Source organism: Gymnoscopelus braueri (assembly GCF_963280865.1).
Source record: "Gymnoscopelus braueri genome assembly, chromosome: 24".
NCBI lineage: Eukaryota > Metazoa > Chordata > Actinopteri > Myctophiformes > Myctophidae > Gymnoscopelus > Gymnoscopelus braueri.
In genome coordinates this window covers 20504215-20518642 of record NC_137626.1, presented here as the reverse complement: position 1 = coordinate 20518642, position 14428 = coordinate 20504215, and the positions used below count along the sequence as shown (strand labels likewise).

At 44.1% G+C, this 14428-nt stretch overlaps 1 protein-coding gene across 1 annotated transcript in view; it reads right to left on the bottom strand.

The window, feature by feature from the left end:
• Positions 1-1809: 1809 nt before the first annotated feature.
• Positions 1810-14428, bottom strand: part of LOC308080861 (gamma-aminobutyric acid receptor subunit beta-3-like) — a 67476-nt gene continuing 54857 nt past the window's right edge. Inside the window, exons 8-10 of the mRNA XM_080422909.1 lie at positions 4273-4517; positions 3906-3974; positions 1810-2738 (exon numbers count right to left, since the gene is read on the bottom strand). Coding sequence (XP_080279035.1) covers positions 2370-2738; positions 3906-3974; positions 4273-4517 — 683 coding nt within the window. The 3' untranslated portion in view covers positions 1810-2369. The remainder of the gene's footprint in view (positions 2739-3905; positions 3975-4272; positions 4518-14428) is intronic.

Genomic DNA, 14428 nt, shown 5'->3' with positions numbered 1-14428 from the left:
TGTCATAGAACTTTACAATTTCACAAAGTTTCAGTTTCACAATAAAGGTTCTAACTTCCAGAATGGAAAGATTTCCAGGTGAATTGATCCCAGCTCTGACCATTATTAGCTCTTGTATATAGATAGACTGTATAGACTAGACAGCCAATGCAGTCAAAAACCGAAGCGCATTGTCATCAAGTAGCAAAATATTTTCCCACACGCATAACGTTGCTATATGAAATGGCTTGTATGTATTATTTTGTCCATGCATGGATGGTGGAATGTAGGCTATGTTACACATCTATGACGGAGCAACGAAACGCTGTACATTTACATCCCTTGTCCACGGTTGATTGCTCTGCGACCTACGCATGTGGTGGAATGGCACAAGTTATGGCGATACTGAGTCAGTGGAGGACGAGACAACAACTTTTCACATGACGTTATTGTAGGTTTGACATTTTGTCCATGGTACTGTAGTTGACCAGGCAACACAGAAAATACATGATGGTCTACTATCTCAATCTCAGTCACTCCATATCAGTCTCCTCATCTCTCTCGCTCTCTCACACACACACACACACACACACACACACACTCTGACACACACTTCACCACTGCCCATTTCTCCCTCTCTCTCTCGTCCATTAAGCGTCACTCTGAGCACAAGAATGAGCATGTTACATTCTAACTGCGATGGAGAATTGATGGCCATGGCTCGTGCTCCTCTCCCTGAAGAATGGAACTCATACATTCAATGTTTAGTAGTGTGCTTATCGGTCAACAGGACCAGCAGAGTGCGCTGTCACGCGCTGTCTGTCGCGATATCGCTAGCGAACTCGTAATTACTGCATCGTTTGTTGTCACTCCATTACAGTTCTTCTGGAATGCAGCGTGACTAGTATACAGGATCTAAGATGATCTCAAGTTGGTGTGATGTTTTTTTGAAGAAATGTATTCAGTGCTCCGCAAATACTGGAAAAGAAAAAACATTACCTAAGTTGGCATGATTATGGTTGAATCGTATGCTTGGTTAGTTTGTTTCATTCTCTTTTTTTTCTTTTTCTTTTTTTGCATGTAATGACGATCACGAAATGCTGAATATGCCATCCTTTTTTTTTTTTGGTTGTACACACAGAGTATAGTATATACATCTATGTACTTATGTACAAACAGTTCCAGTCATCCCTCCAAAACGCCATCGTAACGGCGTAACAGAGTTCCAATGCATGGCCTCTCCAATAGTGTTGAGCATAAATATGTTTTTGTGAGACAGGATAGGGAATTAAATCAATATCTAAAAGACACAGAATACAAAAATATTATTCCACAGACAGAGTAACGGTATCGCCCACAAGGCCCTTGGCAGTTGTCTCAAAAGAAAAGCAAGACAGGTTTTTAGAACAATTTCTGATAAATTTGAGATAGAGTGCAATATTGTCATGCTATCACTTGAAGAACAAGAAAATGGCAGTACAGTTCAGGTTTTGTGCTTTTTGCTTTTGTTCCGTAACAAATTACCAAAAGGATACTTCTCTGACACTTTGCTCTGTCAGGAAAAAGCCAAACAGCAAAATTCTGAACCTGAGACACAATCATCCTGAATGGAGGAGCAAATCCTCGACTTTAAATAAATAATGTTCTTTTTTGATAAAGATTTTTTACCAGATCGATATGTGTTACAGTCCATAACAAATATAATATCAATACTATACACAAGAACACATCAATGTCATTTCAAAAGTTTCTTCTGTAGTTTGAAAATGCTATTCAACCCAAGGCAAAAAAGAGATCAGTTTTGTTTACTATGGCTGATCATTTCATGCATCAAATACTGCATAGGGTACCAGTCAAACATACATCGGTTTGCAAGAAATGTCTGCACTTATCTGACCGCCTGTTTATTATATAATCTAGAAAATAAAAATAAAATGAATCTAGTTTTTAACCGTTTTGATATTTTGCAAATTGTATCTTCAACTGCTGCTGGCTGTGCATCGTCCTATTTACAACTTACTGAGAGGGCAAATGTTGGGAAATGACAAATTACAAGTCCCAATTACAGTACATACATCTGAGAGAAAAAGAAATATGTCATAGTTTGATACAAAGGATTGTGAAACTGAAAATATATAAAAAGAATTCAACAAGAGGTCGGTCCTAACTTCGGCAGTTGTCAGTCCTTTTGTTTCTCAACATTGTTTTTGGTCAATATTGCAGTCTTTTTCTTTCATTCGATTCCTATCACGTAAAAAAGAAAGAAAAAAAACAACAGAAAAGGGAAATAAATACAGAAAACAAATCAAATCGATCAAATAAACAACATCAAACACTTAAAACAAAACAAAACAGAACAGAACAAAAAGAACAACAACAACCCGGTCTGATCAGACGTAGTAGAGCCAATAGACGAGGTTGAACAGCGAGAAGACGGACGGGAAAATGACCCGAGACCAGCGGTCGATGGCGTTCACGTCCGTCAGGTCGGGGATTTTGATCCTGAGCTGCGACGACCGCCTCCGCAGGCGGCTGCGCTTCATCTGCGCCGCGCGGTCCAGGGAGTGGCGGCTTTGGGAGCGCGGTCCGATCCCTCCGCTATGCTTGCGGTACTGGACGTGCGACGCGGCGCTGTCCAGCTGCCCCATGGACTGAGAGTTCCTAATGTCTGCCAAGCTGGTGGTGATCTCGTTGCCCGCCACCTCGTTGTGGATCTCCAAGGTGGTCAGCAGGATGTTACCGTGGGTGTGGGGTTCCGCCTGCAAGAGGAGAGGTGGACGAGAGTGAAGAAGACGCAAGATCTACTGCAAGTGATATTGTTTGTGAAAATCCTTCTCAAAGAAAATCCTCAACCTCAGGATTCAAGCTATACCATGGTAAATTTCATTGTATTATCCTCAAGTGTAACAGTATCTTTCAAGGTACCATGGCCATCCTTAAGTTTCATGGTTCAAGTTGTACCATCCGCATTTTTTACCCGCCTCAAGTTTCAAGTTACTATCAAGTTTCAAGCTACCATCCTTAAGTTTCATGGTACCATCCTCAAGTTCCAAAGTATAATTCCCAAGTTTCAAGCTTTTATAGCTACCATCCTCAAGTTTGATGGTACCATTCTCAAATAATAATAACATATTCTTTTATTGGAAGAATTATTTCAGGATGGGGACATGAAAGGCACTCTTACTTGATTTGACTCATCTTCTGAGACAAATGCCCCTTTGAGGTATACATTGCTGCATTAAAGCCTTGTGTGTCTTTGATTCTGACACTGTGGCTTTTCACAGGATTCTGTCAAACTAGACCATACCTGAGGATGTGTGCACAGAGCTGAGATTTGGCACTGCAACTGGCACTACAGATCCACCCAAAGAAGTTCACAGAAATGCTAGTAAACAGATTAAATTTGGGGACAGTGAAGAATGGGCTTCATCATCATATATCAGTGGTCCATGCACATGTGCAAGTTCAGATAGATTGGTCAACCCACTGAGGAGAAACATGGGTAAGGGCTGAAGCAAGGGCAGACAGAGGTTTCCTCATTTTAGGATATGGAGGATAGGATAGTAGGAAAGTAGGATTTATTGTAAGACATGAGGATTTATAATAGGACACTGCAACAGACGTAGTGTTGAGGAAAACACATTTGTAGAACAGGATGTGGAACACCTTGTCTCATGCTTTCATTCAATGCAGAAACGAAATGCAATTGACTCACAATGACGTAATGTTAAGACACAAGTCAGACTGAATGTTCCTGATGTCATGACGACATTATGGTGATGTCTGCTGTCATTTCATTCCATGGAGAAACAAATGTTTCGAGAGGTGAAAAAAATTAATAAAACATGCCATGTTGGCGGATGGCGATGTAGGAGTTCACATAAAAAAATATGAAGGCGTCTGGACGATTGAATAACAAAACTCACCGAGCGTGAGTGGCGAAGACCTTTAACCTGATTGGACCGTTTTAGGGATGCAGTCCTACTACCTGCCTCCTGAGGAGATTAATTAATTAATTAATTCAATCATTCATTCCAGCCATTCATTCATTCATTCATTCATCCATCCATCCATCCATCCATTCATTCATTCATTCATTCATTCATTCATTCATTCATTCGTACTTCTGACCGTATTGGTCTGTTTGTGTGAGTTGACATTTAAAAGAACAACCCACTTTGGACTCATATGCTCACATCACAGATATATATATGTCAAACATATTAAGTATACCTTTAAAAACAAACAAAAAATCTAACTTAAAACTACAAATCCCATCTTCCCCCAGCTCACCCTGGCAGAGTCATATTTGGCCCTCTCGTTGTTGGCCTTCTCCGCTTTCTCGGCGAGCTTCTTCTGCATCTGGGGCCCCCGGCCGAAGAAGATGTAGTTGACGAAGGCGTACTCCAGCAGGGCCAGGAAGACCATGACGAAGCAGCCCATCAGGTACATGTCGATGGCCTTGACGTAGGGGATCTTGGGCAGCGTCTCTCTCAGGTGGGTGTTGATGGTGGTCATCGTGAGCACCGTGGTGATGCCTTTGGGGGGTGGGGGCGGGGGTAGGGTGAGAGGGGTCGGTTGAAACAGCAAAGAGATTGTCGTTAGTATGTTTTTATTACAAACTCCATGTCTAGTTTAACCCATTTAGACCGGGGAAGAATCTGCGTAATTTTTTTGATTTCTTTGGCTATTCAAAAATAGCAGATCTACAGGCTCATAGAGCGACACTCTGTGCCACACTATGAGCTTGTAGATCTGCTATTTTAGAAAAATCGTCAAAATTTGTGCAAATCTTTGAATATATATTTTTTTAAGTAACTGTCAAATGTCTCAATAAATGTCTATATCAGTGGTGCTCAAACTTTTTAATGTCAAGGACCCCCAAAAGTATGTCTTTGGCCACCGATCCTCATAAAAATATGTTGTTCCAGGGACCCCCAGAAGCAAAGATTTGAGTTAAAAATATATGTATTCAACACAAATGTTCAAGATTTTTCAAAAATAGCAGATCTACAAGCTCGTAGCGTGGCACTCGGTGCCACGCTATGAGCTTGTAGCTCTGCTATTTTTGAATAGCCAAAGTGTAAAAACAATGGTTATAGCTACAATCTAAAATGACACAGATGCGTTCCCAAATTGAATGGGTTAATAATCATGTATCCTTAACTTGATGTCTTTCTTTCTCTCTCTCTGTGCATGATACCTTGACTGTTAGAAGAAAAACATGTTTAGTATCACCGGAAAGCCATGGGATTTTCATGTGACATAACTGACTGTCCTGTCCACACATAGGATGCTGTGTAACTTTATTAAAAGCACATGTTGTGAACACTATGAATACAAATCTTATTGTACAACTTAGAATGAAATGTAAAGTTGACTAGGTTTGCGTGAGTGAAACGTACTGTAACCCTATGTACAGATGTTAGTTGGAACTCGCCCCAGACCGGTCTGACAATAAACTGAACACGGAGAAGTACTTCTTGACTTTCTATTTATTTTATCAGTGCCACACTATTAAGGAATTATATTTTCAACTGTGCTTTTATGAATGTCATGCTGGTCATTACTGCTATTTACAAAGAACAAAGAACACTGTCTGCAGCTGTTCAGGTTGGCGGTGAGGACATTTATTGAGAAGAAAGTTGGAAAGAAAGAAAGGAAGTTTACTAAACACTCACTGTGGTATAACAATCACTAAACTGGTTATAATATCTTCCTGTTTTTACACATTTATTACTGAATTGCTACCTTGGTGTTGAACGAACCAAGCTTTTCAGAAGACCTTGGAGGGAGTTTGAAGGGAAGTGATCATCATTTCTTGTCAAAACTGCCATTACAATTACAAACCTTAGTTCTTACTCACTCTCTTAGTGTGTTGCTACTTTTTTGTTTTGTTTTTGCTACATTAGCCTCTTTGCAGGCCCCCCTTTGAAAACCCTGCATTTGTTTAGAAGATAAGGCTCGGGTGAAACTTGCTCGGTGCCGCTTTTTCCTCCGAGGGCTTCTGACTCCTCCTGATCTCGGAGGATTTATCTGGGATGGTAAATTGGTCGCTTAATTAGCTCAAAACTGTCTGGCAGTATATAAGCCTGTCCTAAAGCGGGCCATTTTCGGTGGAAAACGAGATGACAACTGTGTGTCAAGCCAACCTGGGGGTCACGTCAGTGACAACAACCAACTCTTACATTATCCATCGTCGCTGCCGTTACTATAGAAACAAGAATCTCTCTTTTTTTGAGTCAGGCGTCTTTTGCTGTCGCTGGTTATTTCTCCTGACGGTTCAAAGCAGACCCCTTGACAACGCGTTCCCTTGTTTGTTCAATGTTTGACTTGTCAAATACGTGTGTGTGTGTGTGTTTTATGGCTGCAACTATGGATTATTTTCTTACCGATTATTGTATCAATTACTTTTCGATTAATCAAATAATCTTGAAGCGAGTTTTAGTAGAGAGACAGGAAATGGGGAGAGAGTCGGGTAGTGACATGCAGCGAATCCGCCGCTGGGCTCGGGAATCGAACCTGGGACACGCTGTCAGCCTTGACCACTTGTTGTCTATTGGCGCCCATTGAAGAGCGTTTTGTTATTAATTGTATAATACCAAAAAGTAAGTAGTATAATTCACTAAATCTATTAGTCTGATTGAATGGTAAATGTTTCATTTATGTGATGCTTTATCCAAAGCGCTTTACAATGTTCACATGCGCGCACACACGCACACGCACACGCACACGCACACACACACACACACACATCACATACAGATGGCAGAGGAAACCATGCACTGCACCATCGGGGGCAGTTAGGGGTTCAGTGTCTTGCTCAAGGACACTTTGACAGTGAACATAGGGGATCGAACCAGGAACCTTCCGATTCCCAAGTGGAAGCTCTTGATTAATTGATGAATTGATTAGTTCGATTAACTGTTACACCCCTAATGCATTGTGTGTGTGTGTGTGTGTGTGTGTGTGTGTGTGTGTGTGTGTGTGTGTGTGTGTGTGTGTGTGTGTGTGTGTGTGTGTGTGTGTGTGTGTGTGTGTGTGTGTGTGTGTGTGTGTGTGTGTGTGTGTGTGTGTGTGTGTGTGTGTGTGTGTGTGTGTGTGTGAGAGAGAGAAAGCAAATTAGAAAAAGACATACACAAGTCATGTGTTCCCCTCCCTCCCAATTATTGCTCATATATCCATGCTTCCATCTCTTGCCCCGGCGCTCACAAGGATCTTGCGCGTGCCTGCATGCCATGCACGTCTGCAGCAGAACCTCCTCCCCCTCATTGAGATTCAAAGGCCCGCCTTCAAAACAATCCCACGACCGCCCCTGTGGTCGCCAGGCAGAAATAACTAATTAGAATAGCGGTGTGTGTGCCGGTATCTAGCCTCCAGCGCCTAGTAACCTTACCTTCACTACGGCGAAGCCAGGAATCCCGAGTGTTCATTTACCTCTGAGACTGTGAAAATGGACCCTTAAGGGTCACTCAGGATTCTGCAGGTGTGTCAGCAGCGCGACAGAATATGGCATATTTTCATGTCAACGACTACCCAAGTTGATAGCATTGCTGTCGGGTGGAAACCTTGTACATCCAAAACCGTTCCTTTTTTAAATATGATGGTATTCATTTGCAACAAAAAAGACCCCCATTTGAAAAGATGTTGCACCAGGGACCCATAAGACAATTTTTCAATATTTGTTTCAATATTTCAAAAATAACCTAAGTGAATTAAAGCGTTTAACCCATTAAAACCGGGAAAGCGTCTGTGTTATTCTAGATTTCTTTGCGTTGGCTATTAAAAAATAGCAGATATACAAGCTCACAGCGCGTCACTTCGTGCCGCGCTGCGAGCTTGTACATCTGCAATTTTTTTTTACATTTTAGAAAAATCTTGAAAGTGTGAGAACTACTGATTTAGAAGGAATTTGTAGAATCGGCTGCACCAGATTCGATGCTATATTAACTCACTCCGGCGGTAACCCCGTGGAACGACATCAAGGACCCCCTGAGGGTCCCTGGACCCCACTTTGAGAACCACTGGAGGACAGTATAATATAGACGGCAGCACAGTGACAGAGACAAAGTGACGAGGGGAAAGTGAAACAGGCGACGGTTTGACATACAGTATGTCACGTTGAGGCCCGTTTGCCGGCGATAAACACACGCCTTGGCCGAGCGTAAACGAGTATAAACCTTGACCCTCCCTTTGCGTCACCATAACCCCGCTTTCTTCTCCCATATAACGGATAAATAATACCACAGATGTATTTCTGCTAGCATGACCCTCCCTCACTGCAGAAGAAACGGAGCCTATCAGTGGCTGGGTTGGTCTTCTATAACACACAAACACACACACACGTACCCACACACACCCACATGTGATTGTGTGTGAGGTTTGTGCACATGCTTGTGTGTGTGTGTGTGTGTGTGTGTGTGTGTGTGTGTGTGTGTGTGTGTGTGTGTGTGTGTGTGTGTGTTGAAAGAGCTGAGGTCAATTTCACTCTTACTGTGATTTATTGGCACATTATTTGGCGTGCGCGCGCACACACACACACACACGCGCAAACACACACACACACACACACACACACACACACACACACACACACACACACACACACACACACACACACACACACACACACACGCGCGCGCACACGTTTCTGTATGCACACTCACATGCATGCATTTGCGTAAATTGTGGCCATTTAACTGAGAGGCATGTAGCTGAGAGAGAGACAGAGACAGAGACAGGGGGAGAGAGAGAGAGAGGCAGTATATGGTGTGAGAGTACATGTTCATACATGCAAATGATGCACATGGTGTGAATGAGATTCCGTGCACGTAGTGCAGTCTCTCTCTCCCTCCCTCCCTCCCTCTCTCTCTCTCTCTCTCTCTCTCTCTCGTCCCTTTTCTATTGGCCAGTGGGATCTCTGAGGGTTTTTCTTCTTCTTGTCGTTTAACGGCAGGCCCTGTTTTTTTATGGCTGTTCTTTCAGCCTCTCCATTACTCACTGTCCTTCAACACCAGCATCCCTCTACTCCCCCTCTCTCCCTCTTTTTCTCTCCCTCTCTTTTCCTTTATCCCTCTCTCTCTCTATCCCTCTCCCTCTGTCTCTAGCCATATTTCTCTCTCCCTCTTTCTCTCTTCCTATATCCCTCTCTCTCTCTCTCTCTCTCCCCATTGTTCTCCCTCTCTCCCCATCTCTCCCTCTCTCTCTCTTTATCCCTGCGTCTCCCTCCGTCCCTCTCTCTCTCTCCATCCCTCTCTCTCTCTCTCTCTCTCTCTCTCCATTCCTCTCTCTCTATCTCTCTCTCTCCCCCTCCCCTCTGTCCAGACAATTTAATCTAAGGGTCCAGTGCCTATGGGCCCCCTCCTTTTCCATCACACTGCTGCATTCTCTCGGGAGAAATATCGTTTTTATGGGGGCTTCTCTCTCGCCTGCCTGCCTGCTCTCCCTCCCTCTGTCACTCTCCATCTCTCTCTCTTTCTCTCTCTCTCTCTCTCTCTCTCTCTCTCTCCCCACATCCCGTTCTCGTGCCTCTCTCCCTCTTTATCCCTCCTTCTCTCCAGGTTGGTTCCTCACGTCCCGTGTTTTCCTTCCTTCCTTCCTTCATCCATCCATCCATCCATCCATCCATCCATCCCATGCCTTAGTTTCATTCCATTGCAGTCTCTACCTCTCCAACTACCTCCCTCCTCTCTCCCTTTTTTAATGTCTCCTCTTCGCTCCCTCTATCCATCATTTCACTCCTGCTCACACTGCACCCCCCTTCTCTCTCTGTCTCTCTCTCTCTCTCTCTCTCTCTGTCTCTCTCTCTCTCTCTCTCATCATCCCACCTCCCCCCTCTCTCATCCTGTGTTCCCAAAACCCATTCTACTTAAATTGTCACAACAAAAGGCAAAGCACTAAAACAGCCAGTGACCATAAACCGACGGCTCATTAACATGGCCCAAGTTATATATATATATATAAAAATAAATAAAAATAGAATCCATCACGGAGCATGAAGCTCATTAAAAACTCTCAATGAATGTAAACTCAGTGAGTGGGAGTGGGAGGCTAAAAATGGCCTGTTGTGTGGCAACAGTAATGGCACCAAAGTGGCGGTTCAGAGCACAGCGTCGTAAGGGTACCGGCGTGTAATCCCCGCACTACAACTTTGTATCATCTATCACCGGCAGACAGCCCTGAACGGCTACAGCTCTCTGGGTTAGCACGAGCAGCGATTCAGATATATTCGCTTGATTTAGAAGTCAGAGGGTTGGCACTGGCAGGGTTTTACGGCAATTTTTGAGGACCGTCGAAGGGCTTGATTTCCACTATTGCGCGGTGAACTCGCACCTGTGTGTCTCTCCAGACAGACTGTTGTTGGCTCACACAGTATTCAAATGCTTCCACCATACCAGTGTCTTTTCCCGGTGTTCGTGGTTTTGAGGTTAGGTTTAGGCATAGTTTCTGTGAGGTTAGGGTTAAGGTTAGGTTTAGGCATAGATTTTGTGAGGTTAAGGTTAAGTTTAGGCATAGTTTTTGTGAGGTTAGGGTTAGGTTTAGGCATAGTTTCTGTGAGGTTAGGGTTAAGGTTAGGTTTAGGCATAGTTTATGTGAAGTTAAAGGTTAGGTTTAGGCACCACCTGGGCGACACACACACGCACACACACACACACACACACACACACACACACACACACACACACACACACACACACACACACACACACACACACACACACACTTCCGTTTCGTATTTGCAGTCGCGTAGAGTATCGCCTGCTGTTTAGCAGCAATGGTAGTTCATTTCTTTTTTTAATATATAAAAAATATTTTTGTAAACGGAAATTACGAAAAGATGACAGCTTCCATTCTTTCAGGAGGTGTAGTTACAGACTCTGTGTAGCATTCTTAGATTGTGGAACAGTTGGCTTTAGGGACTATACTGTTACACTAACACGGGCGCTGCCTTGCCCATTATATTACATTCATACACCTTCACAGTTTGTGTAACATGATTATGAGCAGAGGGTGCAGCTGGTGAAAATGTGTTTTAATGCGATTAAGAGCCAACGTAACTTTGCAGTGCCTTGGAATTGCTCTGGAAAATCAGGTTCTCCTTCAAAACAATTCAATTGTTTGCCCGCTGCCTCCTTGAATTGATTTCCCACTGATCATTACATTGCTCTTACTGGCAAGTGCACACACATGCACACAGTCACACATGTACGCACGCACACGCACACACAATTCCCCTTCTAGGTAGCTACTGAAAGCTTGTAATGATCCATCAGGGGCAGTGAATGGTCCTCCGGTGAAGCATTGCAGACCGGATATTTGCAGCTAGCAGACCTACACACACACACACACACACACACACACACACACACACACACACACACACACACACACACACACACACACACACACACACACACGTACAGGCTAATGACCGGATATTACAGCCAGCATGCCTTAACTCTACTCTTCCCGAAGGAAAACGACCACGGATAGGATACGCTGCAGCCCACGTACACACAGCTGTGGTCTTGCCCTTCAGCCGTACGGCGCGTACCTACAGACGCCGGTTTGCTTGCCTGTGTGTGCGCTGTTGCAGAAGGGCATTGTACGCCTACAGCTTGCTGGTGGCAACCAAGGGAAAAAACAACAGCGCTTCTGAAAACACCTGCATTTTGTGCACCTTTCCACCTTTGCGTGGATGGGTGGGTGTGTGTGGGTGGATGTGTGGGCGAGTAGGTGGGTGGTGGTGGTGGGGGGGGTGGGGGGGGGGGGGTAGATGCAATGCATGCCGGAACAAGTTTTTTTTCAAACAGGATAAACTTAAAGCGCAATGGCACTGAGGTACAGCTACTGTATGGGTTGTGTAAGTGTAGTTATTGTCTCCGCCAGGCCGAAGGCATGGCCGAGACTTGCGCCCTGTCTGTCTGTCCGTCCGTGTGTGTGTCCGTCTGTGAACAGCTAATCTCCGGCACTGTTGGCCCGATCGCAGCGATTTCAGATCGGCCAGTTATAGCGCCAGCAGGAGGCAGATTTTTGCTAAACATTATTTTTTATTACCCCCTCAGATTTTGCCCAAACATCATGCAAATCGGTACACAGTACCTATAGTCATTTAACCAAACAGGTCTTTCAGATTTTTCATATTCCATCCTGATTGGCTTCCAGGTCCGTTTTGAACAAAAATGCCTCAAATCATGAACACATTACCGTGAAACCTTGCTCGCACATTGCCACTAGGCGAAGGAAGAAATGACACTTTTCAAATCAGCCTCATGGTGGCCAGTGGCGGAACAACTCAAAGCCGGGCCGGGAGGCACAGCACAGTGATCAGGCCCCCCCTGCGCATGCACGCATGCGTGCGTGCGCAAAATCTTGCGGGTTTTCGGCGGATTCGGTCACTTTTTGGGGGGCTTTTTGTCACTTTATTTCGGTTTTAGGGGTAGGGTTAGGTTAGGGTTATGTTGTTTAATTCTTATTTTTGCCTGATTTTAATGATTTATTATCTGACGGCCCGGGCCCTCCAGGGTCGCTCCGCCACTGATGGTGGCGCTATAACAGGCCGATTCATGCTTTTACCTGTAACTGGGCCGATCGGCATGAAACTTTGCACGCACACTCCTAGAGGCCAAGGAAAAACCTCTGCTCTTCATTGTTCACATCAGCCTTTTATAGCGACACTTCCGCTCCGGTAGGAGACACAAAGAGTCTCCATTGAGTCTCCTACTGGAGAGTCTGCCGGTTATCAAATTATTGGCTTAGGAATGCAACAAAAACAAAAAAAAACTCCAAGAATTCAAGGCTTCATGGGGTGTGTAATTGATAGAAAACAAGTCATTTTTTGGGTAAACTACTCCGTTATATTAGGTATGGTATATTGTATGTTGCATTTTGTTGTGTATGTGGGCCTACGGATGGAAATTAGCTTCTAGCTACATCCGGCATGTTTACGTGAGATCCTGTTCAATTGATTGAATTCTCGCACACGTATTGAACGTTCATCAACGTGCGCTGTCCCGTAAATAAACAAATAAAGTAAGTAAAGTGAGTAAAGTAACAAGGCTGGAGGGAGAGCTGGAAGGAGGCGATGATGATGATACTTAACTCGAGGCTGTGTGCATGTGTGGTGGTGGATGATAAAGGAGAGATGGAGGAGGAGGCGCGGGGAGGTGAAAGGGAGGTGATGAATGTCGCGGTCAGGTAATTGATCAAGGCCAGTGCTGTGATGCGGTTAGGGTCATCCGACGCGTATAGGTCATCCGCGGTCCCACGACAAAGCTGTTCGGGCCGAGCGCCGAGACAAATGAAGCCAGCATCGTCCTGCCACCTTAGATCAGTGATTCTCAAACGATTTCTTTCTTTAAAACCCTGAATGAAAGTGTTTTCGTTCTGATACTGATAAATAGGAGCTAAAAAAGTATACAATGATAGTTCCATTGATCCAAGCCTGAACACAATCGATTGATTGATCGTTAAATCAACCCATTAAAACTGGGGAAAGCAGCTGTGTCATTTTAGATTTTAGCCTTGGCTATTTGAAAATAGCAGATATACAAGCTCGCAGCGCGTCACTTGTACATCTGCTATTTTTGAAAATTTTTGAAAAATCTTGAAAGTGTGAGAACTACTGATTTAGAAGGCAATTGTAGAATCGGTCTCAGGTCTTAGGGCACGGCCACACCGCACTTTTATTTTACCTCTGGGGCGGAATCTGCCAATGCTTTGTCAATGCAAATGCGTGGATTCTTGGAAAAGATCCGCAAGACCATGAATGCACGCATTTGCATTGACAAAGCATTGGCAGATTCCGCCCCATAGGTAAAATAAAAGTGCAATGTGGCCGTGCCCTTAATGGGTTAAACATGCTCTGAAAATGCTGCCTGTTGGGTGCCGTGTTAAGTGGCCAGATGGGTGGGCCGCGAAATACTTTTGAGATTTTCGAGATAGGGCCCTGATCCAGAAAAAGGGTTGAGAACCACACAATGAAACTCAAGCGTTCTAATAAGGGGATAATAGCAGCTGGCAGAAAGAATGTACTTACTATTTTAAATGTGTTCGAAGAAATATATATATATAAAAAAAACGGATCGCTTGATTTATGGCCCTGCTGTCCAATTATTCACAGGGAGCCATAAATAATGGAGGCACGTTTCCGTTTGAGCCAAACAAAACACTACACCAGCTGATTTGACTAATTAGTCCCCTCTCTCTCGTTGAAGGTGTGTTAATTAGTGAAATCAGCTGGTGTGGTGTTTGATGGGAATGAAAAACCTGCACTCGCTGGGGCCCTCGCGGGACATCATTGGAGGTCAGCCGTTTAAAGGTTTGCCTCCACCTTATGTTTGATAAAAGAAAATCCATGAAGCTGTGCAATATTTAGCGCCCCAAAAAAGTTTTTGTGCTACCCTGCCGTGAAGCCCTGTTTCTTCTTCCCCTTTGGTTGTGACACCTA